At 36.7% G+C, this 26,159-nt stretch overlaps 1 protein-coding gene across 1 annotated transcript in view; it reads right to left on the bottom strand.

The window, feature by feature from the left end:
- LOC137400659 (ubiquitin carboxyl-terminal hydrolase 34-like) overlaps positions 1 to 26,159 on the bottom strand; it is a 96,081-nt gene that overhangs the window by 59,653 nt on the left and 10,269 nt on the right. The window contains exons 10-28 of the mRNA XM_068086991.1: positions 24,318 to 24,532; positions 22,983 to 23,127; positions 21,649 to 21,738; positions 20,527 to 20,663; positions 16,604 to 16,830; positions 16,113 to 16,240; positions 15,076 to 15,206; positions 14,055 to 14,144; positions 13,596 to 13,694; positions 13,002 to 13,084; positions 12,166 to 12,320; positions 11,828 to 12,026; positions 9,838 to 10,013; positions 9,146 to 9,283; positions 8,358 to 8,588; positions 6,976 to 7,125; positions 4,900 to 5,109; positions 4,173 to 4,310; positions 1,891 to 1,977 (exon numbers count right to left, since the gene is read on the bottom strand). Coding sequence (XP_067943092.1) covers positions 1,891 to 1,977; positions 4,173 to 4,310; positions 4,900 to 5,109; positions 6,976 to 7,125; positions 8,358 to 8,588; positions 9,146 to 9,283; positions 9,838 to 10,013; positions 11,828 to 12,026; positions 12,166 to 12,320; positions 13,002 to 13,084; positions 13,596 to 13,694; positions 14,055 to 14,144; positions 15,076 to 15,206; positions 16,113 to 16,240; positions 16,604 to 16,830; positions 20,527 to 20,663; positions 21,649 to 21,738; positions 22,983 to 23,127; positions 24,318 to 24,532 — 2,829 coding nt within the window. The remainder of the gene's footprint in view (positions 1 to 1,890; positions 1,978 to 4,172; positions 4,311 to 4,899; positions 5,110 to 6,975; positions 7,126 to 8,357; positions 8,589 to 9,145; positions 9,284 to 9,837; positions 10,014 to 11,827; positions 12,027 to 12,165; positions 12,321 to 13,001; positions 13,085 to 13,595; positions 13,695 to 14,054; positions 14,145 to 15,075; positions 15,207 to 16,112; positions 16,241 to 16,603; positions 16,831 to 20,526; positions 20,664 to 21,648; positions 21,739 to 22,982; positions 23,128 to 24,317; positions 24,533 to 26,159) is intronic.

The following is a 26,159-nucleotide window of genomic DNA, read 5'->3' as shown; positions in this document are numbered from 1 at the left end:
CAGCTAGAAATAACCACATCTGCATTAGCTCGCTGCCATGGTATACTTTGTTACCAAGTGATAAAAAAAGTTAACACTTGCAGTAAATATAAATAATTTGTATATCACATAACCACAATGAATAAAAGGTCTTTTTAAAGATGTGGCATGGTGGGTTTAACGTATAGTTAATGATAGTTTTCATATAACATGAAATTCCGATAACATTAACATTCTCGGAACAAATTATTTACGTCGTAGGAGCACCTATGTCAAAATCAACTTTAGATTTGTCTCCCTTAATTTGTCCATCCTCGATTTGAACACACTAATGCTGCCAATAACAAGTTTTAATGCTGCCTATGCAATTCTTCATGTGAGCATAAAACTGCTGCAAAACTTGGAAATATGGCTGTTTGCATATTTTTGTAGCACCAAAGATGGGAAAGTTTGTCACAAACAAAATGACTACCCACATTATGTTAAATGTTTCTGGCTTTCGTACTATTTCAATATCAATATAATATGAAATGTAATCCAATTCAACCCCTTAGCAATCCTTACGTGAACAATTAGGTTTGATACAACACAAACATAATTATATTGATAGTGAGATTTGTTTTTGCAATGAATATTAACTCATTCACCATGAGCTATTCACCCCGAGCTGTTATGGTGGCTCATCTATATGGCTCATTCGAGCAGATTAACCTGATACGGCTCAAGCTTTAGGCTCAAGCAAGTAGCTTTAGGACAACACTCATTACAAGCAATTGAGTCAACAAATTCACCCATAAATCCCCCAAAAAACTTAGATATGAAGTTGTTATTTTCCAAAAACTGCAGTTAACGTCTTTCTAACTCTGTATATATGATGAAACAATGGTCATCAATTATTCATTTCTGATCAAAACATGGAAAAAAATATTCTGCACAGTGATCAAAACTTAGTTCTCCAGCACGAGCTAGTGAAATTCTTCGACATTGAGTCTGAGAAATCACCGATAACAATAATTCGGATCATGATATTGATTCCCACAGCTCTCCAAGTGACCAGGCATTTTCCTTTCAATTGAAAAGCGATCACAGAATCCTATAATTATCATTGCAATATTAGTAGTTGCACCACTACTACTAGCAATGATAGATTCAAGTATGATGTACAGAAATTATTGAGGATTACGAAGATGTGGCTTGAAGCTCTATGACAAACACTGAAGCATATGCCAACAAAAAATTTTTCTTGCAAAAGGTACTTAAATCAACACAAACACAATAATTTCATAGCTAAAATGTGTAGCTATTTTAAACAAAGTTCTAGAACATCTTGTGACAAAAGAAAACAGTAGTAATATATTGTCCATAGGGTGGAAGTTTTCAGTTAGCAGCTGAGTAGATAGTTAGCTAGTAGCTAATAGCTACACAATTATATAACAACACTCTGTTTGTCATTGCTCAGCCACTACTGCTTCTTATAGCATATGATAGAAATAGAGCTCCTACATGCCAATATCACACCCAGTAAGTAAAGATCTAAATACAAGCAACTAGATGCAGATGCAAGCTAATTAGATACACACCACACGCACCATACACACGAGCCCCAATACTATCATGCCAATCGAACAAAGCCTTATCGATAAGTGAATTGTTTGTAGATGTTAACTACCTAATCATAATCCCATTGACAACATATATAGCAAAATTGGACCAAAAAAAAACAAAGATTTGTCTCTTTTCCAAAAACTTTGTATTTAACATAGCAAATATTCTATATCATAAAGGGAAGAAGGCCCCCAGCTGATGTCCCTAGAATATTTTTTGGCAAATGAAAAGAGCTAGTCTTGTTAAAACTTGAGTTCAACATTTTAACGATATATGAAGCTAGGACAGCTGCCAAGTTGGACTTACATCATTCCATGGCTGGCTCCGATTCTCTTCAAGCTTCTTGCTCACCAGCAAATCAAACAAATGTAGCAGGCCTCCTTCTCTCACAAACTAAAAGTTTCCATAATATTAAGATACCAAGAGCCATGCGCTTACTAGTAAGTAAGGTTTTAAAAAATCTACGTCGAGGAGCCTGGGATTAGACAAAAATAAAATACAAAATTGTTTACGTGATACATGATTACTGATGACACCAACGACCATAGCTGACTAGCCATGCAGATACTGGAAGTATTACAAGCATATCAGAAAACCAACAATTTTACGAGGAAACTAAAAAAGGTACATATTACTTCTGTAAACTAGTTGTAGCCATTTATAGCTAATCTTCATGTTCCTTTGTCTCCTACCTTTAACAATACCAATAATGACGACTACAGGAATAATAATAATAATAACAAATCAACACTAGTTTAGGAATGAGTCTAACTGTGATAACAATGGTGACTGATTGACACCAATCGCAAGTTCTTGAATGACACCAATAGCAAGTTTTGGAGTGACACCAATAGCAAGTTCTTGAATGACACCAATAGCAAGTTCTTGAATGACACCAATAATAAGTTTTTGAGTGACATCAATAGCAAGTTCTTGAGTGATATCAATAGCAAGTTCTTGAGTGACACCGGTAGGAACACTAGGACACCCATACCTAGACAAGGAGTGACAATAGCAGTGCAACTATAAGCTCCTATTTGTGTCGATGACACAAATAGGAATTTGTGTCGATGACACAAATAGGATTGACAAAAGGTCGAATAAATATATAACTAATCAAACAATAAAAATATAACCAATCGACAAAATTAAACTGACACAATGCATGCAAAAGATTAATTCTGTCAAGAAAATATTGCTTATGGCAGCAACGCGGCTTTGAAAGACCGATTTTATTCTGTAAAAAAAAAGCCACATCATTGCAAAAAATGAATATGGCCTAAGATTTGTGGAGAAAATAAATGTGTTCTATGTTCATGAACGCACAGAACGAGACATCGTGGGTTGGATTAAAAGGTTTAATTTTGCCCAGTGTCTTGGATCAACCAACACATACCACACAATACATTTTTGCAAAATAAATTTTTTAAACAGGCGATCAAACTTGTGTCATGAACAGCCGTTTATTGAATGATGCCAGCAATTGTTGAATCATTTACTTTCATGTCTATTATTGCCCATATATTTTCGCATGCTTAAATATTGGTTATTGTCTTGTCATGCTATCAACCGTAATGTTTTATTTGCACGATATATCTCAGATTAGTTTTAGTAAGTACTGTATTTGAATAATAAAAAGCGTACTACTTGCGAGATAATCTGATCGCGTAAATAAAATATCTCCCGACATCACAAACATTAATTAATATATTAAACAGCAGTAAGTTGAGCAACGTTAAAAGCGAATCATTGCCAGACATAAATTGCCGAACAGTGCAACTAGAGTTGATTATTTCGTTCTCATATATTTTTACGTTACGTTCTCATACTACTTGTTGTTTCATTAGCCAAGACTACTTCTCCGTAATCGCATCTGTAGTTTGCCAGAAAATTTGCCTTTACAGTTGAAATGCTCATGATTTTAACAAGCTCAACAGAATATCATCATCCAGCGTTTTCAACTAAGATTACAAAGCGTAAAGCCTAAATCGCAACCAGCGCATTGGCATTAAATATCTTCAATTACTAGTACAACATACTATGAAGAGTGAAACAATCTTATGAATGCCATCAGTGGATGATGCCACGAACTCTATATATATATACAAAAACTTTTTATACCAATAAAAGCATGTAACATAATGAGATCAAAACATCACCAAGTTTAACACAATGAAATTGAAACACCAAGTTTAACACAATGAAATTGAAACACCAAGTTTAACACAATGAAATTGAAACACCAAGTTTAACACAATGAAATTGAAACACCAAGTTTAACACAATGAAATTGAAACACCAAGTTTAACACAATGAAATTGAAACACCAAGTTTAACTAAATGAAATTGAAACACCAAGTTTAACACAATGAAATTGAAACACCAAGTTTAACTAAATGAAATTGAAACACCAAGTTTAACACAATGAAATTGAAACACCAAGTTTAACACAATGAAATTGAAACACCAAGTTTAACTAAATGAAATTGAAACACCAAGTTTAACTAAATAAAATTGAAACACCACCAAGTTTAACACAATGAAATTGAAATACCACCAAGTTTAACACAATAAAAGCCATGCACTACCTTTCTGCTCCAAGCAAGTTCCTTCTCTCGTCTTGTTTGGCGAGCATCACTGTCAGGAGATATGGGTATGTCAACATCTGACATAATGACTAGATTTGGTTTATGACTCCGGGTTCCCTTTGAGAGAGATTCCACAACCTGGAAGATAAAGAGCTATAAACATACCAAGCCGTATGGTGACAATAACTCAACAATAAGAATACAGTTACACCAGCAGTCATCTAGCTTACATGTACAGCGCAATTACAAACTATATAGACAAGGTTTGCTTTGTCAGCCAGGTGGTGGTGAACATGGAGCAGAGCACAGCTGACAGGAAAAAACAGCAAGAGTCAGTCAATGAAACTTGATATAAAGAGATGATGAAAAACAAATTTAATTTAGCGACTTCCAAGATCGTTTTGTCAGCTATGGTTATTCACCGTGTCAGCAGAGTGCCAAAGTGGATGTTTATAGAATGACATGCTTCAAGTCTATAGTGTGACATATGCTTCAAGTCTATAGTGTGACATATGCTTCAAGTCTATAGTGTGACATATGCTTCAAGTCTACAATGTGACACATGCTTCAAGTCTGTAGTGTGACAAATGCTTCAAGTCTATAGCATGACATATGCTTGAAGTCTATAGGGTGATGAGCTTGAAGTCGACAGAGTGACAAATTTGAAGAATAGATGGCATGCTTGAAGATGCCCGAGCATCACATCTACAATGTTCGTCTGACTTACTTGAAGCGAGTAGATCAACTTGGAAGGCTGCCGTGAATCGAGCAGCTGAGACCAGTCGGGTGCAGAACAATCCTTATCAGATAGGTTAGACATTGATTGGAACACTGAGGGGTTAGTTGGCACCATCATAAGCAGCTCCCAGACGCGTCTAGAGAGGACTCTAGCCCTGCTGCACACCAGGTGGGCATTGTTTGTGCTGTCCGGCATCACCTAAAGATGAGCGAAAACCGATGGCTGCAGTTGTTGGACAAAAGATGTGTAATATAGCCCAAAAGATGTTTACACTCAAATATATTAACAAATGTATGCCAGGAGCAAAGTCTACACATTTACAAAAATGGTTACGGGATGCAAAATTTACATTGATCATGATTAATTTCCTAATAAAACATTTTATCGATTCAATAAGTGTGCACGCAAGCAGGAGATCTCGTCTCTGTAGTTATGCAGCTGTCTAGCTACTCAACTAAAAAATTTAAAGCTCTCGGCAACGAATTATGATGGTATGTTTGATAATGTTCTTTGCTGCATGAAACTAAGCATTTTGCTTAAGATAGCCTAATATTCGTTACAAAACAATATTTATCATACACTTAATAAAAGATGCGTTTTCGTACCTCCTAAGTGTTCAGATTACTCCAAGTACAGACATTACTAAAGTATTTAAATTTCCTGCACGCTGTTCACTGTTTACCAATACAAGTAATAGCATTTAACCATTCCAAGAGTAGCAACTGAATGTCAGCAAAACTTAATATTGGATCAATTCTTGTTTTTGGTCAATCTTATTTAAAGACTAGCGGAATGTCTGGCATTGCACGGGTATAAAAAACGGCTTATAAAACAGTGGCAGGTCATGTAGTTTGCTGCCATTAGCCTGGCACACTGCTGATGGCTAATTTGAGTCAGCTAGTATTGCTAAACTTACTAATAAGAGAGAGAGCAAGCATAAAATGAAGTTACACTGTACGGCGGAGCGGTATTTGTATTTTCACCCACATAGCGACATATATCGCACAATGAATCCATGAATCTCGTCTAACTCAATGGTTTAGCATATCGTCTGGGGAACGCGAGGTTATGAGATCAAATCTTCCGCGATACGGATTCTTCTTATATAAAGATTACAAAACCAGCACGCTAATTTCGTTTTTTCAGCTGCGTCTTAAATGCGCAATTAATCCGATGTTTCACTATATAACTATATATGAAGTATCGCTATGTGCATGTACCTATATATGACATATCATATACTTATACTAAAGTTTTTTTAGCATTTTAAGATCCAAACATGCAGTTGGAGATCAAAAAGGACAATTTTATATTTGGTTTCGGTATAAAATCTAAACGAAAAGATTTTATTGTGTAAAGCTGTTAAACTATTGCCTCAAATGTAAAAACAACGTTTTCATCATAACGGCATGGAATGATGTATGTTTGTGTAGTTGTGCTGAAATTAAATTGGCCGCTCACGTGAAACATGTAAAACTATCCGCAATTTTGACCAAAGAAGTTGGGAGAAAAAGCATTGATCATTAAATTTCTATAAAGGGTACTTTCAGTATATTGACTTCAGATTTCAATAATGTACTCCCGACAATTGCCGACAAACCACAGTAATTTTTGCCTTGATTGAATACGCAATCATAAGTCCAATAGGGCGGGTTGACAGGGAATTAGAGGGTGCATGTTAAAAATTGTTTGCAAACGGTGTCATCTTGGAAGGCTACAATAACCAAATGCTTGCATTAGGCCAATCGGTGTATGCTATAAATCCTTTTATTGAATTCGTTTGTGGTTACCAATGTAGTAATTACTGCCGATCTCATATCATGGAAAATACATGCAGAAAATAACTTCAAATTTATGGATACATGTAGGACTAAACCTAAAACTCATCCTTTGATGGATATTGTTCAATATTGTTTAATACAATACTACACGCTACACTCTAGGATATGCATGGAGTATTAAAGATTCTCTTTAGTTAATTGAGACGAAATATTTGCCCGTTAATAACCACCGTATGGTATTCACAAGTTTGCCATTCACAAGGCATGCCAAAGGAAGACAAACCTTCTGTAGATTGCAGAGTTGTTCAAGCATCCAGAAGAGGTTGTCAAAGTGAGGTTGTTGTACAAGAATCATCATAGGGATGAGATCAGGTACTGTATGTAGTTGCACTTCTTGTCGGGTCCTTGGGCGGGTTGTACTCACGAGAAGCATCTATGATGACAAGGATCAAAAGAAGAGTGTATATCAGGCTTTATCGGACACAGGCTAAGCGTTTAATAGACACAGGCTAAGCGTTTAATAAGTAATCGTCTTCTCCTTTATTCAGGAAATTCTACTAACTATTAATTAATTCTTACCAACTACAGTCAAACCTCGACATATGAAATTATTTGTTCCAATATTTTGTATATTAAAACCACCGCATGTTGAAACAAATTTTCTCGTAAGAATAAATTGCAACTTGGAGGCCAAAAAATACAACGAGAAATTCTTCCAAGTAATTACATTTACATGTAAAATTTACCAAAAGAATTATATAGGCAAGCCAAATGTCAAAACCTAAATTATAATCAACAACCAAAATAATCAAGCAACAATGAATACAAAAGGGTTTGTTACAAACTTCTGAATAGAAGTATAGGCTCAGCAGGCTTATGGCTTCCTATCATTTCACACTAGCTATAGTTCAAATTAAGCTATATTTTTGATAGTTTTTCCTTTTGAATGGCTACCAACTCATTTACCATTTAGCTTAAAAATTGCAATGTTCTGAAGAAGGCTCGGATGCCATGTTGTAAAATTATTTTTTGCCAAGAAAAGTATTTGCTCAAATTTTAAATCGTATGTTGAAAATTTGTATGCAAAGGTTATCATCAGTACAGACTTGACTATATAGATTATCTGAGAGAACTAAAGGTGTGGTAAACTGAGTTGAAAAGCTATCCTTTAAATAAAAACTATCCAAGTTTACAAAACCTAACAAAATACACAAGGAAATTCACAAACCCAATGATTAAAGACGATTGCAACAGATGAGTTTGAGAGAATGACACCACATACAAAAATAAACAATTGGTTATCGACTTTGATAAGATAACCATAGAAAGAATGAATCGTTCAACTTAACACTAACATCTTCCATTTTAGTACAACTGCTAAATCTTGAAACTGGGCTGATAACAAATATGAAATTGCCTACTCTTAGTTTTAAATACTCGCGATCAGGAAATAAAAAGCAAGTAATTTAACTTTCACGTCAATTTTTTATGGCATTCCCATAAATGTTGCATCAACTTTATTTAAAAAATAATATCACAAAAGGTTACTGGCTTACAGTGAATTTGAGCTCAAGCAATGCCATAGGTTGACAAGAGAACAAAACTGGGCAGCCATACCCTCCGATGTTAGCAACGAGTGAGCGAAGTGCTTAGATTCATACTCACTTGATTGTCCTTCAGCTGTAGGCTCTGCAGAGATTTCTTGTCCATATCAATCTTAAGCTCTGAGCCAGCTGTCAGCAGACGTATGTGTGTCTCCCCGATAGCCTGCGTCTCACCTTTCCCTTCAGATGACGAATCAAGCTGCCGTTGCTGTTTCACCAATTTATTCCACCAGCTCGTTATCTCTGCTCGTAACTCGCCAAGCAACATTGAAGAGAGGACCTCTATCGTAGCCTGGAAGCAGACAATGGCTCAATGATCAATTTATAGAAAATTTTAGTGGATGTTATGAAAAAGTGTTAGTATTTTTATATCATTTGCGTCGTTTTTGATCTTAAAGGTGACCTGACAGATCATATGCTTCGACCATATGCATATGATTAGAACCAACAAAACTTGATCACGATTGAAATTCTCAAAAGAAAAATGCGCGCGAAATGAGGCCACTCGTTGCTATAGTTGATATCGGCTATTGCGTTCAAGTTGCAGTACTGTGTCTTTTTTCTGTCGGTCTCTTTGCAACTATAGACTTCATATCATAATCACACCTTCGCATGATCTGAGCGTTTTATTAGTGTTGATCATGTTTCAACGATTTTAATCTTGAAACATCCTGACAGTCAGATCCCCTCAAACATCAACAACAATCGCAAATGATACCAAAATACTGATATCCGATAAAACCTACTAAATTTTGTGCAAGTTCATCTTTAGCACCCATGATTGCAGAGCAACACGAGACTGTAGGAAAATCATAGGCCGAAAGATAATGGCAGACGCGCATTACATACCTTGTGGGGACTGTGAGGGCCTTTTGAACTCCTTATCATAGGAGAGCTGAGGGTCAGCTTAAGGCTTGCTGTTGATTTCTCCTCGGTTAAGGGCTGGTGACTAGCTACTCCACCACCCTTTAGCTGAAAGGACCTCAACTAAAATCCCATAGAAAGTATTCTCAAACCGTTAAAGATCGTAGAATTTACCCGAGACAATGTTGACATAATGACAACGGCTTCGTGAAAACCGGCAACTAGGCACAAATTACAAATCAAACAAAACATTCGGTCATACCAATTGGAAGTTATTTACAGGAGAAATGCTACATGTCTACCTGATATGAGTTCATTCGATCATACCAATCGAAAGGGATTTACAGGAGAAATGCTACATGTCTACCTGATATGAGTACATTTGATCATACCAATCGGAAGCAATTTACAGGCATGCTACATGTCTACCTGATATGAGTACATTTGATCATACCAATCAGAAACGATTTACAGGCATGCTACATGTCTACCTGATATGAGTACATTCGATCATACCAATCGGAAGTGATTTACAGGCATGCTACATGTATACCTGATATGAGTACATTCGATCATACCAATCGGAAGTGATTTATAGGCATGCTACATGTATACCTGATATGAGTACATTCGATCATACCAATCAGAAGGGATTTACAGGCATGCTACATGTATACCTGATATGAGTACTGCTGGCGGAAGCCCTCCATATGGTTCTTGAGAAGATAGAGACCTCGATCTATCACCTGCATAGATGTTTCAGCTTCTCCCTCGGTGTGAAGCATTCCGATGGCGGCCATGATGCATTGCATGCACCTTTCCACAAACTCTGGTTCCCTTGACAAGTCTTGGTCTATCAGCAAAAATAAATAAAATTTGCACATCTCCTTGATGTATGTCAGTTATGTGGTGTGGTAACGGAAGAGCTCGAATCGGTTATCTAAAGTCTTCTTGTCTTTTCAGAAAACCTAAAGCTAGGTCTACCAGTGAACAAGCATGCCTTTTCAGTAGACCTAAACCCTAGGTCTATGAGTGAACAAGCATGCCTTTTCGGGAGACCTAAACCCTAGGTCTACGAGTGAACAAGCATGCCTTTTCAGCAGACCTAAACCCTAGGTCTACGAGTGGACAAGCATGCCTTTTCAGCAGACCTAAACCCTAGGTCTACGAGTGAACAAGCATGCCTTTTCAGTAGACCTAAACCCTAGGTCTACGAGTGAACAAGCATGCCTTTTCGGCAGACCTAAACCCTAGGTCTATGAGTGAACAAGCATGCCTTTTCGGGAGACCTAAACCCTAGGTCTACGAGTGAACAAGCATGCCTTTTCAGCAGACCTAAACTCTAGGTCTACGAGTGAACAAGCATGCCTTTTCAGCAGACCTAAACCCTAGGTCTACGAGTGAACAAGCATGCCTTTTCAGCAGACCTAAACCAGACTAAATAAGCAGACTAGACCAGCAGACTAAATAAGAATACAGTATATGAGCAAGGAATTAGGCTTTTAAAACAGACAAAATTAAACTCGGTAGACCAAGTTTCTCATCATAACAAAGAGATGGATATATATGATTGACAAGGAGAGAGTATAAAAACTGTATATTTGCAATATTAGCAAACTTTTAATCAAAGTATTTCACTGTTAACAATATAGATTTTAAAACCTTCCTAGCCTAATAACTTATTGGTATTTTAGAGAGGATGTTACAGCAGGAAGTCTGTGCATTTCATGAAGACAATTAGACAAAGACAGCTACTTCTACTGAGCAGCTTCTTAAGAAATTAGTCAGCATTTGCGCTCAATCAGTGTCAATGGAGAAGTGAATTTTCCATTGATCCCCAAAAACTAGCTCAGCTAGTTTCTGGAATGTTTTATTATATGCAAGCTCTTGGCGGACCATATCATTCTATGATAACCTAGTTTTGTCTCAACAAATTGTTTGCGGGTGTGTCCGTTGTACAATGTTTGCGCGTGTGTCGTTGTGCAATGTTTGCGGGTGTGTCGTTGTGCAATGTTTGCGGGTGTGCCGTTGTACAATGTTTGCGGGTGTGTCGTTATACAATTTAATGTCTTCAAGCACATATTTCTCAAGAATTTATTATATATCATATTGTGTCACTCATGCTGTATCGCTGTTGCAATATTTCAAAGGTGAAGTGATTCAATGCTGTCAAATATGTTACTTTGCTTTTATTGAACCTACCTAAAAACTATAAAACAAATAATGTACGTTCTCCATTTTTTGCAAGAAACTTGAAACAGTTAAATTTTTCAATTGCTCGCTACATACGCTTATATGAACTATTGTGTGGGTAATGCAAGATAAGCGAATCTAAATTTTTTTGTAATCGGACAACGAACAAATTCTTGTCCCACTTTTAACAAGATCACAGCTGCAAGAAACTGGTTAGACATTTCAATCCGTTACATGTAAATCCTAAATAATTACATTTAATACTTTTCCAGCATTCCCAATGTTTATCAATAAGTTGTACATTTTCAACATATTATCATGCATTGGATAAGATAATGTTTGATACTGTCTCTCTCTCTCTCTCTCTTTTCAACAAATCAAATGTTATATCAGCAGTATGAGCTACCATTGACAATCAAACACTAAAATGAGCAGCTCATCAAGAAGCTATAGTGAAATAGCCGAAGAACCTACCAGTCATGTAACAATTATTGAGATAGTCGATAGCGGCGAGGCTAACTTCAGTACTCTGAGACTTCAACGCTACATTCCAGAGCTGCTTGTCGTGACCGGCAGCATCATCAGCTGTTGCGTGCGCTGATAGCATCTCATGCAAGTGGTGAAACAGATTGAAACCCGTCATGGTCATGCTCTTGAGATCAAGTTGGGTCAGCTACAAAAATGGTGGAGCCTTAGGCTAACATTCCATGAGACTATTGCCATTTTATTCCATTCAGACATACAAAAGCTGCAAGCGTCCATGAATAACCGCATACAACAGCTCTTCATGGCTTGTACTTAATTGTACTTACCTTGACATAGTAGAGGTACTTGTACATCTCGGATGAGAGAGAGTGAAACTCACTGCTATTGATTTGAGTATTAAACCAGCTGAGCACATGATCGCTTGTGTCACGACTCATGGCTAGGCAGTCCCATATGATGTCCACTTGCTGTCTGTTTAAACCTTTAAAATAAATGCATACTATATACATGTATATATACACACACATACATATATATATATATATATATATATATATATATATATACATATATATATATATGCGCATATATATAACAATTATACATGCACGCACACACGCACACACACACACATATAAACACATATATGTATGTGTGTATATAAGTATATAGTATGCTGTTTGAGCATAGTGTGTGTGCCTCCAAACATTAATAACACCACATGAAACTAGTATTAGTATGGTCAGTATACATAGTATGAACCTGTAGTATTCTGACAGCAATTCTACTGAAAATGTTGTTTGCAGAAATACAAAGTAATGTAACATTGTGAATGTGCTAAAAATATGACAAGAACATAGCCTGAGTGAAATAGAATGTGACAGATCAACCATCCACAATCCACAAGGGCAGACTATCTAAGGTGACCAGTAACCTTTGTTTCTTAGTTGGTGCTTTGTATTCAACTTTCAAATACATGTCGATACACAACATCAATATGGCAAGTTCTTTAAGATTCCTTAACAGCATCAACAGGAATACAATTCATATGCATATTAATACAAATGACTCAACTAGTCAATGCTACACCAGATCAAAATTCCATCGGCTTTCAAGTTTCTACAGAATCAAGCATTAAACTGTTTAGAAGTTGTCTACTCACTGAAGTTCTCTGGAGAGGCTATGTATGAGTATATAAATGATAGAAACTGCAGACGCACACCAATATCTGTTTTGACTCCGTATCTACAAAGTGCAACTTGAACAGTTTTACCTGTACTGTAAGCCTCTACATGTGAATAGAGGCCACTAAATAGAACAACTCTATGGTTGAATATAGTTGTACTACCCCCAGCCCACCATAGACATATAACCTAGTTAGAAACTTCCTTGCATGAACTGAGCGTCTGCGAAAGGAAAGACAACTCACAGAGTTAAACAGAGCAAGTACCACAGAAAATACACTCACATAGAGTTAAACAGAGCAAGTACCACAGAAAATACACTCACATAGAGTTAAACTGAGCTTGTACTATAGGAAAGACAACTCGCACAAAATTAAATCGAGCAGGTACCACAGAAAACACACTCACGCAGAGTTAAACAGAGCAGGTACCACAGAAAACACACTCACACAGAGTTAAACAGAGCAAGTACCACAGAAAATACACTCACATAAAGTTAAACTGAGCTTGTACTATAGGAAAAACACTCACATAGAGTTAAACTGAGCTTGTACTAAAGGAAAGATACTCACATAGAGTTGAACTGGGGGCTCGTAGAGTTAAGGTGTCTTCTAAACTGCTGAAGGTTGTTGAAGAAAACTGTCATCATGGAAAATGACTCCTCGACAAACCTGCAAGACGGGATCTTCCGAAGATGACTGGTTAAAAGTAACAGTGGTTCACACTATAGTAGGGCAGCTAGCGTCTCTAACTACCCCATTAACAATATAGTCGTTTCCCTTACTTCAACTGACATTGAACGAATGATATGGAGAGATCTTAGTTTTGGCTAAGCTTGGAAAAAAAACCGCACAACTTTATCAAAACTGTATTTAGCCTTACTCTAGCTCCTAACACCAATGTTAGCAAGAACTTAATAATCTAGGTTGTGTATGCAAATGAAACAAATGCCGAAATACATGTTTTAAATAACAAAATGAAGGAAATAAATAGCAAGTCGTTTAAATAACAATTCACAAAATGAGACTTACAGGGTGGTAGAATGCACTTCTCGTCCCCGATACGGCTGCTGGAATGATGTAAGCAACTTGGGCAGAAGTCGTAGAGACACGGTAGAGGATCTGTAAAGATACAGACCAGTTTAAACATCGTTTTCACAGCTTGATCAGTCCAACATCGTTAAGAGAGAATGATAGTGTTTATTTTCCTGCCTTCACTAACATAACTCTTATAACAGGTTGATGGTAAAGACTCAAGTTGAATGCTTCAGTAATAATTTTAATAACATCCCAACATTCTCGTACCTCTAGTCATGAAATGCACTGTTTTCACTGAGGTGGTGAGTATGTAAGTTTGAGTCATCCACAATTTGAAAACGGTAAAGATCCAAATTCAAGCAAGTTTTGTAACTCACCAACTTTTATTGAACATTCCATGCTTGCGAGAAATGAAAATGGCACTTGCGAGCGATGCATAAGAAAATGTTACGCCAGCTATTCAATTTTAAACATTTTTCCACACTTTTCCTATTTCGAAAGCATGCTGCTGAGTGAGACAGGAGAGCACCGCTACAACTTCTGGTGCGGAATCCATCATTTTTTTAACAACGCTCCTACGTTAATCGAGCACCCGCATCATGCGAATGTCAATTGATACACTTAGGGCATGGTAACTCAATGTGTGCACAACTCCACATCTACATTGCCTGATCTACATTGGATGATCTGCATTGAATGATCTACATACAAAACTCTCAGGTCACAAAAAGTTCTGTTTTAACGATAGTGGTCTTGTTTTAACGACCACCATAGAACAAGGTCCAAGTGGCCCAGCAGTGCTGTTTCTGCAAGTTTAATTTAAAATAATACATTAACAGACTTGTCAACTCTGTTGATAACAAATCTCATTATTCCTTCCACCAGATTTGTCAACCACTTTGAATACATAACTCAATGTTCAACTCTATAGCTTACAGGACTTTATAAATAATTAATCAGACCTGCCAACTCTTCTTACAACACAGCATTCAATGAACCAGACCTGACAACTCACCTATAAGACTCTATATTGCGAATGCAGGCTTGAATAAACTCTAGCTTGATCTTCCCAGACATCTCAAACACACAGAGGAGCATAGTAAGGAGCCTTTCCGCTTCAGCAGCCAAACCCTCTGGCAGCAACGGCTACAACAAATCAATACTTAATGTTCCATGTGCATGTGTGCGTGCACTGCAAGTGGCTCATTGGTACCGCTTCCTAGAAAAAAAACTTGTACAAAAGGTTTGTAAGGCATTTTAAGATGTTGTTGGTATGAAATGGTTTCTAAATAATGGCATAGCTTAGTCTTCAACCATGTCACAAACAGGTTTTATCAGGAAAGGTCTCCCCTTGAGACTATTAAAGCTTTTAAAAGGATCTTATGTTAGCAATGCAGGAACCAGATACAGTGGATCCTCAGTGACCAACCTCATCTTTACTCCAACAATTTATGCATGTGGATTCTAACAGATTTTCGATGCTCAAATTAGGTGAGTCCAAAAACGCCGAGTGAAAACCAGTAGAGCTGAACACACTCCTCGGCCCTTCTCGACCACCTTTCTTCTTCGCGGAGCAAGATGCACACCGCTCATTGAGTGTTTGTAGGTCTTCATCGTTGTTTAAATACATGTTCTGTTAATATTTTAGCTATTTCTTAGGGGTGAAAAAGGATTGCAATACTCATCATAGTTTCTTATAGGAAAATGAGTTTCAGTTTTCGAACAATCTGATGCTCGACCACCAAATCCGAATGAACAATGGTCTAGCACCGAGGTTCCACAGTATTTGATTAATAATATACTTCATTCATAAATGCTCACATCAAGAGAGCAAAAGTTTCAGTATCAAAATATTATTTAGCCTGCTCCTACTCAAACAGTAGAATGCTTTGCATATAAAACTGTCAAACAGAAAAGTTCATCTTTTCTGTTTTATATGACAGAAAACTAATAACATTGGACCAAGTTGGGTGAAGCTACTAGTGCTTTGTGCTATGTTGGGTGAATTGGAGTTTACAAGAGCCCAAACTAGATGTATGTGGGTACACTTACTGCCACATCCTCCTGTATGAGATCCCAGAGCAACGTGTGACCTTTCTCTGTGATTTTTGGCACATCCAAGTATTGGGAAGCTGACATATTGAGGGTGTCATGAAATGCCATCGGGCGAGCACCGGCGCCTGCAAAAACAATAATATTTGCACGCAAGGATACAAGCCTAGGCTATATAGCGCAGAGCCCGAGTACAGCTTTTTTATAACATGTAAACCTTATTGTGAGAATTAAATATCACATCTGAGCATTACCACAGAGCATCATCAAATCCATATCATATATAACTCACGAATATGCCTACCTAAAACTTAAAAGACGCACAACTGTCTGAAATCAGTGAGCGCATACGCTTGAGCGTTTGAAGTTGCTTCATAGCACAAAATATATCAAGAGTAAGCAGCCTTCGATCAAGTTTCACAAATTTCTTTTTCCTGCAATGAGTATCCTAAGCAATCCAAGACAACATTTAACAACCAGCAGGTGCTCACATTTGGGGCTGAGTGGTGGCGAGTGAGGAGAGCGGGGACTATAGGGACCCAATTTAGCCTGACTCTCCTCCTCAATCTTTGCCAATTCATCATCAGACAAGAACTCTCCATCAAAATCAGCCATATTCTTAATCGACTTGTTAGAACCATTATGAGAGCTCGGTGGTGTCTGTATTCTCTTGCAACTGCCTGCAGGAATGTTCTCCAAGTCAGCCACTGTTACTGGTCTGCAAAACAATTAATATTGCATGAGACTGCATTTATGTCAACACAAGGGAATCAACACTTATGTACAACTGACTATTGCGTCGGATAACTTGAAAAAATGAGCTACAGAGAACGCAGTTTTACCCAGGCATTAGTTTGAGGCAATTGCAGAGCTTTGTTTCAGATAGTCTGAAGTTTGTGCGACAACCAATTCTGCTACCGGTGTAATTATGAATTGCCTGATTACTGAACCTAATACATGTATTTGCAGGTGGGAAATACAAAACAAAATGCAAAGGAATATTTCCAAAATCAGAAAATTTCATTACTAACTCAAATTTTTGTTTCTATCTTGTTTAGATTAAATTTTAAATTTTCTTGTTTAGATATTTCATAAACAGCTCATTTAGAGTCTTAAACTTTTTTAGCCACATTAGACAATTGAAATGTTCACTGCATATGCTTGTATGAAGTATGGCGCAAACAGCAGAGAGAATGTGTAGTCGGTAGCATTTCAATTTACTATCAAATGCACATTTAAGATTGGCTTTAAAGGTTGACTTGCAACGAAATTCACATCACAGTTATTTGGTATCAAAAGATTCGTCATGTCTCACTCTGCTGTGTTGTAGGTGCAAAATATGTGGAAATGTGATTACAAGCTCTTAAAACTCAATAACGAACAGTTAATCGCCGCCATCACGAAAACGCCGTAGGTTGGAATCAATTTATTTCTCTGACGTACTCAAAAAACTTGGTTATTGTTTGTCAATAAAAAGTTCAATACAAAATGTCTCGTAGCACTAGTTTATGGCAAACACTTCGGGGTTTTACCGAAAAGCCCGTATCCAATATAGATGCTCACTACTTTACAGTTTTATTTCGGCTTGGTCTAATCGTAATTTGATCATGTGACCCATACTTCCTGCCAAACAGCGCAAATAATTTTTGCAACATTTTTCGACTATCACAGGTGACCAACAGGCTCGTCATGTTTATCAGAAGATGATATGCACTCCTTCGAGCTAAGGTTAAAAATTTAACAAATTTTTACGGTGGGTTTTGAGATATCAGCGCTCAAAATGACAGCATTACAATGATGATGAAATAGACGCGTGAGGACAATAGACATGGTTTTATTGAATGCAAAAAGTATAGTTGTGAAAATATTTCGATGAATGAGGTTGCATGAAAGTGTGAACTGAAGCCATCTTGTTCAGTTATGTCTTATTTGAGCCGTTTTGGAAAGGGATTCTAATCTACGGCATTTTTGTGATGGCTGCGATTAAATGTTCGTTTTTGAGCTTTTAAGAGCTTGTAATCACATTTCCATATATTTTGCACCTACAACACAGCAGAGTCAGACATGGTGAATCTTTTGGTACCAAATAACAGTAATGTGAATTTTATTGCAAGAAAACCTTTAAGATAAATACAAATTCAAGTTATCACACTATGAGAATTTTAAAATTCTTATGTCACTATCACTTACGAGTGTCCCACAGGCCTCATGAGCGGACAAAACTAAACTTCGATATAGACTTTAACACATCTGTATTGCAGGAACTTCAGACTGGTGAACAGTGTATTTTCGAGTCTGAGAAATTTTGCAAAGCTCAAGAAGCTTATAATCTTTCGAAACTTGCACAGCCGTGTTCCTCCGCAACATCAAGGATAACACAAACCCATCACCATCCAGGGTAAGTCACAAATCACTAGCTAAAATAGCCACTCGTTTAATTTAATACAAATCACAACTTTATTTCTTAGCCAATTTTAAAATAGAAACTATTTTCCTACGATTTTATTAGTAAACTTTCTACGTATATTGATGGCAGAATTAAGTGTCAAAGTTCAGCTTTAGTAACTAACCACAGACAGACAACGAAAAATTCGCAGAGCATATTTACGTTTTTGGCAGCAAGAGAGTGAACGATACCACACGAAGCTAATATCACAAGGCATTTTCAGTAGCCAGCCAACAAAAAGCCTATCAAACATGCTTCATTGCAATTAGCGTTTGGTTTACAATAATGTATCAGACCAAGCGTGTTTTTAGGAGAAGAGGAACTAAAAAGAAACAATGAGTAGCCAATGTAAAGAATAGCAACCATAAATAATCAGACATTTTCTCTAGAGTTTTGTCAAAATGGAATCGTAGAGACCTTGAAATATACAGTCATACTTCGACTTACGAGCTTAATGCGTTTCGAGACTGAGCTCGTATGTCAATTTACTCGTATGTTGGTGCAATTTATTTATATATAGAACAATTAAATATATATTGATTGGTTTCCATACTCTAAAAAATGCAAATAAAACACTCAAAACAAGATATTGTAACAGAAAGAACATGTTGGTTATTGTCCTAACTTACCACACGCTTTCAAAAAGAAACAAATAAAAAATAATGCAAGGAAATGTGATAAATTAAAATGTAAAATTAAATACATACAATAGCAGCCAACGCTAGCATTTGCCAGAGAGGGAGATATAAGTTATCCTTCCTTACAACAGTTGACTTTGATAAATTTGGATTTTATCAAAGTCTTAAAAGACAAACTTAGAAGCAAATCTAAAAGCAAACTTTCATTTTTAACTTAACGTAATTAAAATTTCTTCGGCGTTCATAGTTTGAAGTTTCTCGCTGGTTAGCTAATTTTTCCTTTGTTTTGCTTTTACGACTAGCCGGCCATTTTAAGATGAACCTATCTAAGGACGTTTGCCTTTGTCGCCCTTTCAACATGTTGCGATTAGGACGAACACAGGTGTCGTCATAAAGGTTTAATGCACGACCACTAGCCAACTTGTCCGAATGTCTATTTTTATAGTTTTAATAGATAGCACCGGCCTTTTCAAATAGGTAGCGTCGTTTCAGTTACGCTGTCACCGGCCAATTGTTTATCTTTTATCCCAATGCCTGAGCGGTCTCTCTATCAGCAGTCGTGAAGATCGCTGCGCCTTTTAGAAACTATGGTTAGTCCTTTTGCGAGCGAACTGCCCTGAATATAATCTTTCCGTTTGATAATTGTGGATGTATTTCTGTCAGATTGCTGAGTTAGCTCAATTACGCATTCACATTTCGCATATTTTCAATAATTTTCCGTTTAATATCAATTGTCATCATTTGCTTTGTCTTTGCATTATTTTTCATTTTACTGGCAAACTTTTGGTCTATGCGCAGTACTTTTAATTCACATAATTCTGCACTGAAAAGCGCTCACAAAAACACGGTACAAAAGTATAACCTGAGCAGTTAAAAAATACAGATTGATGCTGTTGTCATAAAACACCTCCGGCATACTTGGCAACTGACTCACGTGCTCGTATCTCAAACATGGCTCGCATGTTAGTGCTAAAACTTGCTTAAAAGCTGGCTCGTATCTCAAGTTTCTCGTACGTTGGAGCACTTGCAAGTTGAAGTATTACTGTAAATTATTTATAATGATAACACTAGTCATTAAGGAAACTGGTGCGGAATCTCGATAAGGGTCCCTAACATGTTTGCGTGCCAAAATGAGTCACTCAATTGACAAAATAGTTGACACAGATATCTTTGGTTGGAATGATACAAAAAAGTACAGAAAATGCACTGTTAGGCAAACTCTCAGCCTTACTACAAAGAAATTAACCAAATGAGCTATAACAGACGAACAAACAGACAGACATTATGAGCTTTAATAAACCATACAAAAGACAGATCCTCTAAAACTCACAAAGGGTGGTCAAGACCAGCTTCATTATCAGAACTGACATTCATTTGGTCATCAGCCATCTTTGCAGGAGAAAGATCGCTGTCTGACGTGATAATGGGAGGGGGTATCACATGCAGGCGTGGGGGACTAGTGGTTTCCTTTGAACAAGAAAAATTCACATCAGTTTTTGTACCATTGCACGTACATATAAGACAAGTTTATTATACAGTAAACCAGGTCTCTTCTATTCTCATAATGAGTTAACTTACAAAGTGTACTGCCACAAGTCTGTCACTTCAACAAACTATACATTATATAAACATTGACTATAGTTCTTAGATGAGAACCACACAATAACAGTAACAAAGCTGTAAAAATAAGACGACAAATGTGGGAAACTACATAGATACACCATGGATACCATCATTACCAACTAAATATGTGAAAATGAATGTATTAAATAAATAATTATATTATCTCTGCCACTCTGCGATTTGGAGTATCACACTTCATTACCGTACTTTTCGGACTATTAACCGCTACTTTTTCTGATGATTTGAGCCATGCGGCTTATATAAGAGTGCGGCTATTCTGTGGCTTTTTCTTTCATCGCTAGGGCGCATTAACGAGAATCTCCGGTTAGTGCGCCTCTAGCGGTGAAAGAAAATACAAAACCATGCCTAACGGTACTGTTCCGTTAGGCGCTAGGTTAAAAAGCGTCGGCTAATCCGAAACAGTGCCGTTAGGCACTGTTTCGTTTTAAACAGGAAAGTTGCTGTCGTATTAAAAAGCACCGTCCTGAGTTCTGCGGCCTATACAAAGATGCGGCCTATGTATTGTTTTATTATCGTTTTTTTTAAAATAAAGCAAATGCGGCTTATATAGGGGTGCGGTTTATAGTCTGAAAAGTACGGTAGATTGTTAGCTACTCAAATATGTTAAACCTTGCAATAGTTATTCACTTTTTTATTTTTATTTAACTTTTATTTTAGCAACATTTTTTGTAAAATCTCAATTTTTATACAAGTGGTAACAATGATGATGATAGTAAGAGAAGCACTGGTTGTAGTAGAAATGGTACTAGTAGTAGCAACAGTAGTAGTAATAATAGTAGTACTAGTAAGAGCGGTAGTTGTAACTCACCATCTCCCGCGAGTCTACCAAGGGATGTTTTCCTCTATGTTTGACACTATATACCTCTTGCACGGGATTATCATCTATGTCCACGGGTACCTGCAAGCGCAAGCAACTGCCATCAACAAATCCCAAACACACTTTTCTCAAATGAAGAACTAGACCAGAGCTTGAGTGTGACAGGCTGGCAAATTTGCTGGGAAGATGCTCAGTGTTTGTTATGCGATTTCCAATTTAACAAATGCATCTGTTGTGAGGTGTAAACATGTATATAAACAAAATAAACAGGGGTTTGGAATAGATATCGCTGCTAAACAGCGACACAACAGCAAGGGTACGAATCTGCAATACAGCAGTGCAGACTATCAAATCTTGTTTTTGTGTCCGTGAAAAAGCTTTCAAAAACTGTTGTTTCTGACAAAAGTTATTTGCCATATTAAAAGGTGTACCAGCTTTGAAATAAGTAGACCTTTTTGAAAAGAAAAGAATATTTAACTGATTGACAAGATGAGCAGCTTGATCACTGCAGAGATTGTAAACTTTACACTCGTATACCTAGTTTTATTTAACTCTCTTTTGAGAAGTAACATGCAACATAACTGCCTTGTGACCGTGCTGTCGGCTAAATTCTTCCTTTTAATAAATAAATTTTTTTAAATTTAGCAGCTATGCGGCTATACAAGAACCTTCTATTTGTGCGGCTTGTCACATTTGCTACATAAATGTAAGTAGTCAACCTTGCACTGAGAGTATTAGTTAGAATGTAAAAGGCTAGCCCATAGTGAACTTTGACCTGGGAAGGCATGACATAATAGGAATCCATCGTTCTTTTTGACGTAATCAAGTCGTTTGCACATGCGCTCGTTCACAAAAAAGCCGCCATATTTGTAGAAAACGATCGTTTTTTTTTATTTAATAGTGCTTTTTGGTGTTGTTTTGATACTATAATAAGAAAATTGCACAAACAAAAGCATCGTTTTCAAAAATTCATTGCAGAAGCTTCGTGTTTTTAACGATAAAATTGTCTATAAAGATGGCCGACAACGATAATATGATGTCACGAAAAAACGAAGGATACTGTTGCAACCAAAAAATGACAAAAGAAGATTCTTGTTTCAAGATCATGTACCTAACTAATTTAAAAATAATGAATTTATTTTTCACAAAACATTAGGTTAGGACTGCAAACCTACATCGCTTGACCGGTAAATGACAAAAACAATTCAAGATAACACGCACATTACGATAACAAATACAAGGGGAGACAACCACAGAGGATCTCCAGCAAGTGTATGGCGCTTTTGCACTGAGCCTGTAGGCCAAATAGCTTCCGCAAAACTCACCCCGGGCAGCATTATGGGAAGAGTCCGACTTGGCCTTTCTGGCAGTTCAACGACATCATCGCTGTCTGTTGACTCCTCTGACTCCTCATCAGTAGAGCAGACACTTATTTCATTCTCTGTAAATAGACACACAACATCATTAGGTCTAGTAATGTCTACAGCAAATCAATCTCAGCCATAATCTTTACTATAATAAGAGAAGTTTCTCTCCGTCTGTCCGAAGCCATGAAAAGCGTTAAGAAAAAAAAATTGCCTCGCATGGAAATTGCACTCACACCTTTCGTTTACAGTCAGACGCTCTAACCACTACACCACTCGGCAGGCTTGCCACTTAAAGAATTAATTATGCATATAGTGATTACTCTTTATGATTTCTCACGATGCACAAGTCCGCTGAGCGTACTAGTGAATATACGCGCAGCTAGCATACCTTTTTCACCTTATAAGAAAACACACAAGAAGATACAGCGGTGAACAACAGGGTTTAAGGATAATAATTTGTCATGTATTGTATTCAGTTTCTGCTCTTAACTGTTCATCCAATTGCATATTGGACACATTTTGTGTAAACATTTATACGAAGCAGGAGATGTTTTGCATTTAATTGACATCAAGTAATCCTGGCAGCAACAGACTCATCTATATATATATAAATCTCAATGTTTGTCTGTCTGTCATTCGTCTGTCCAGTTATAGCGATAGTTTTAGCAACTAAAAATCACCTTCGTAGTGGATTAGAACTCCCGACATTCAAATCACAAGTCTACAAATAAGGCTAAGCCGCTCTTATCTCTCCCATCACTCTTATCATAAACTGCATGTCGTTTTCACGATTGCATATGCCAAATGTGCACTTTTAATTATTAATTAACATTACCCGTTACGTTTTCTTAAAGCTAAATATTTTACCAGTACCAATTTTATTAATTTGTAATTATCTAAGGTGCAGTTTCAATTTCGAATGTGCCGTTACACTCATATTTCTGGTTTCGGTAAATCTGTAAAATCTAAATGCTTCTCACGTGGACAATTGTATTAGTATCTAGGGTAGGAATTTCCTCTATATTCTTTCTCTGTTCGGTCAGAGAAAGCACCAGACAAAACAGTCCGATATCTCATTTGTATGTTTATACCAGTTCTGAGAGGTACCAGTATCATCCATCAAAACTTTGAACACAACGAGCTTTTGCTGTAACAGTGACCTTTTTTATATACATACTTCCATGTATTCATTGTTTATTTTTTCTCTTAATTTATTTGAACTGCACAAAAAACACTTTTTCTATGGTATGAAGTTTAAAAGTTCTTGACAGCTCCAACTGTATTCTCTCCGACTCACCGACATTACTCTTGTTGCCCTTCTTCTCCTCCTGACTGAGCATAGACCAGAACCTTTTGGTAATATTGTGAATGAGAGTAACCGTCTGCTCGGTGTGCTGCGAAGGACTCAGCGCTGACAACAGCGCCATCAGATGCACGAGGGGGCTGAAGGTCAGATGCTTAACAAGCACCGTCAACACCTCCAGCACTTGTCGTGAACAGTGCTTTTGCTATAATAAGAGCAAAACTGCTAATGAAAGTGCTTAACAAAATACTACAGCAACAAAAAGGAAACGGAGACAATAATTTAGTCGGAACAAATCTCAGAGAAAAAAAAGTTGACTATCTTTAAATTCCTTTCTATCGTAGACTATTTCAATATAAACCATGGTATAAATTTAGCTAAATACGGTGAAATATCAACATGAAGTTTCACTCTTTGATGATAATTTTGACTAATTACGTCTACTGCAGCTTTGCAAAGCTTACACAACGAATGCTGATTCATCATCATTTTCATTGATTATATGCATAAATTTTTTCTAACAAGACAAATCTTTCCAACTGCTTCTATGCTAGTCAATACGCAAGGAACAGAGTTGAGTTTTGGTGAGTTTGCTCGAAATATTTGGTGCCAGACAATGTGTGCAGTCTTACTAGCATAAGCGTATACATTACCTTACGTTAATAAAATAACTGGAAAGAATTTTTTGTTAGATACATGATCAGTAAATCAGTACAATTTTTTATAATCTACTGAATAGAATCTAACAAATAATCAGTTGAAATTTCTGATTGTTAGGCTTTAATTTTCAGGTAATAGTAGCATTACAATGACCAATCATGAAAAACTTTAGCAATCAATAGCCAATAAGAGCCATTTTTAACACAGCTGTATTTTCTATGTAGTTTTTCTAAGTACAATGTTGACCAGATCTCTAATTACAAACAACTGTTTAATTATCAGTTTAAACACCCGTAAATTAATTAGCTACAAGCAAGTTTAAATAAAAAAATATATTATTTGGAGCGGAGTGCAACTGGAGTTGCTCAAACTTTATAACCTGTTACAGTGCCTTCTCGGGTTACAATGACTTATTGTATGGCGAAAAATATTGCATATGGAACGGGCGAAAAATCATTGTTTTATATCGTAGGGAAACAAATCATATAACAGGTCAACTAAAATTTTGCTCGAAATCCAAATTTGACAATCGGTGTGATAATCACGTCGAAATAACAAATATGCTGACATGCTATTCGCCTAAATTCCTCTCGAAATGCCTGAAGGAGATACCCTTTAACAACGAATGAAAGATATATGATGCTCAATCTCGCTCAGTTCGGCGTTGTTCATTATTAGCTATTATGAAAACGAAACCGGCAACAGATAGGAGATAAGTTCAGTAAAATAGTTATGAATACATACTAAATCTTAGCTTTAAGATGTGTTTTGTAGGCTAAATTTATTCAAGTCGAATTCAGCTTTTATGTTACCTGTCTGTCTCGAAGGTCAGAACTCTCCACGGTACGTACCATGTATAGTACATTGCAACATTAAATTTTATTACAGATCATAACCACTAAATACACTAATATTACTGCAGGTAACTTTAGTTACTAAGGTTAACATACTATTTTGTTACTAATTTTTAATATTTGTGTATATTAAATGTTGATGATTTTTACCAAAGTGTGTTTTTTGCATTAGATATTTACTAAGGGTTTCTATACCTCCAACATATGAAATTTTCACCTAACGATGCCAACACCGAAATGGATTGAAATCGTATAGTGATGGCCCACTGTAGTTAGTTCAGGAATGGATTTTTCTTTATCAAGTTGTTACTAGAGCAA

The sequence above is a fragment of the Watersipora subatra genome, chromosome 7, assembly GCF_963576615.1.
Source record: "Watersipora subatra chromosome 7, tzWatSuba1.1, whole genome shotgun sequence".
Taxonomy (NCBI): Eukaryota; Metazoa; Bryozoa; class Gymnolaemata; order Cheilostomatida; family Watersiporidae; genus Watersipora; species Watersipora subatra.
Note: the sequence above shows the minus strand (reverse complement) of the source record. Positions and strands in the feature narration are given on the sequence as shown.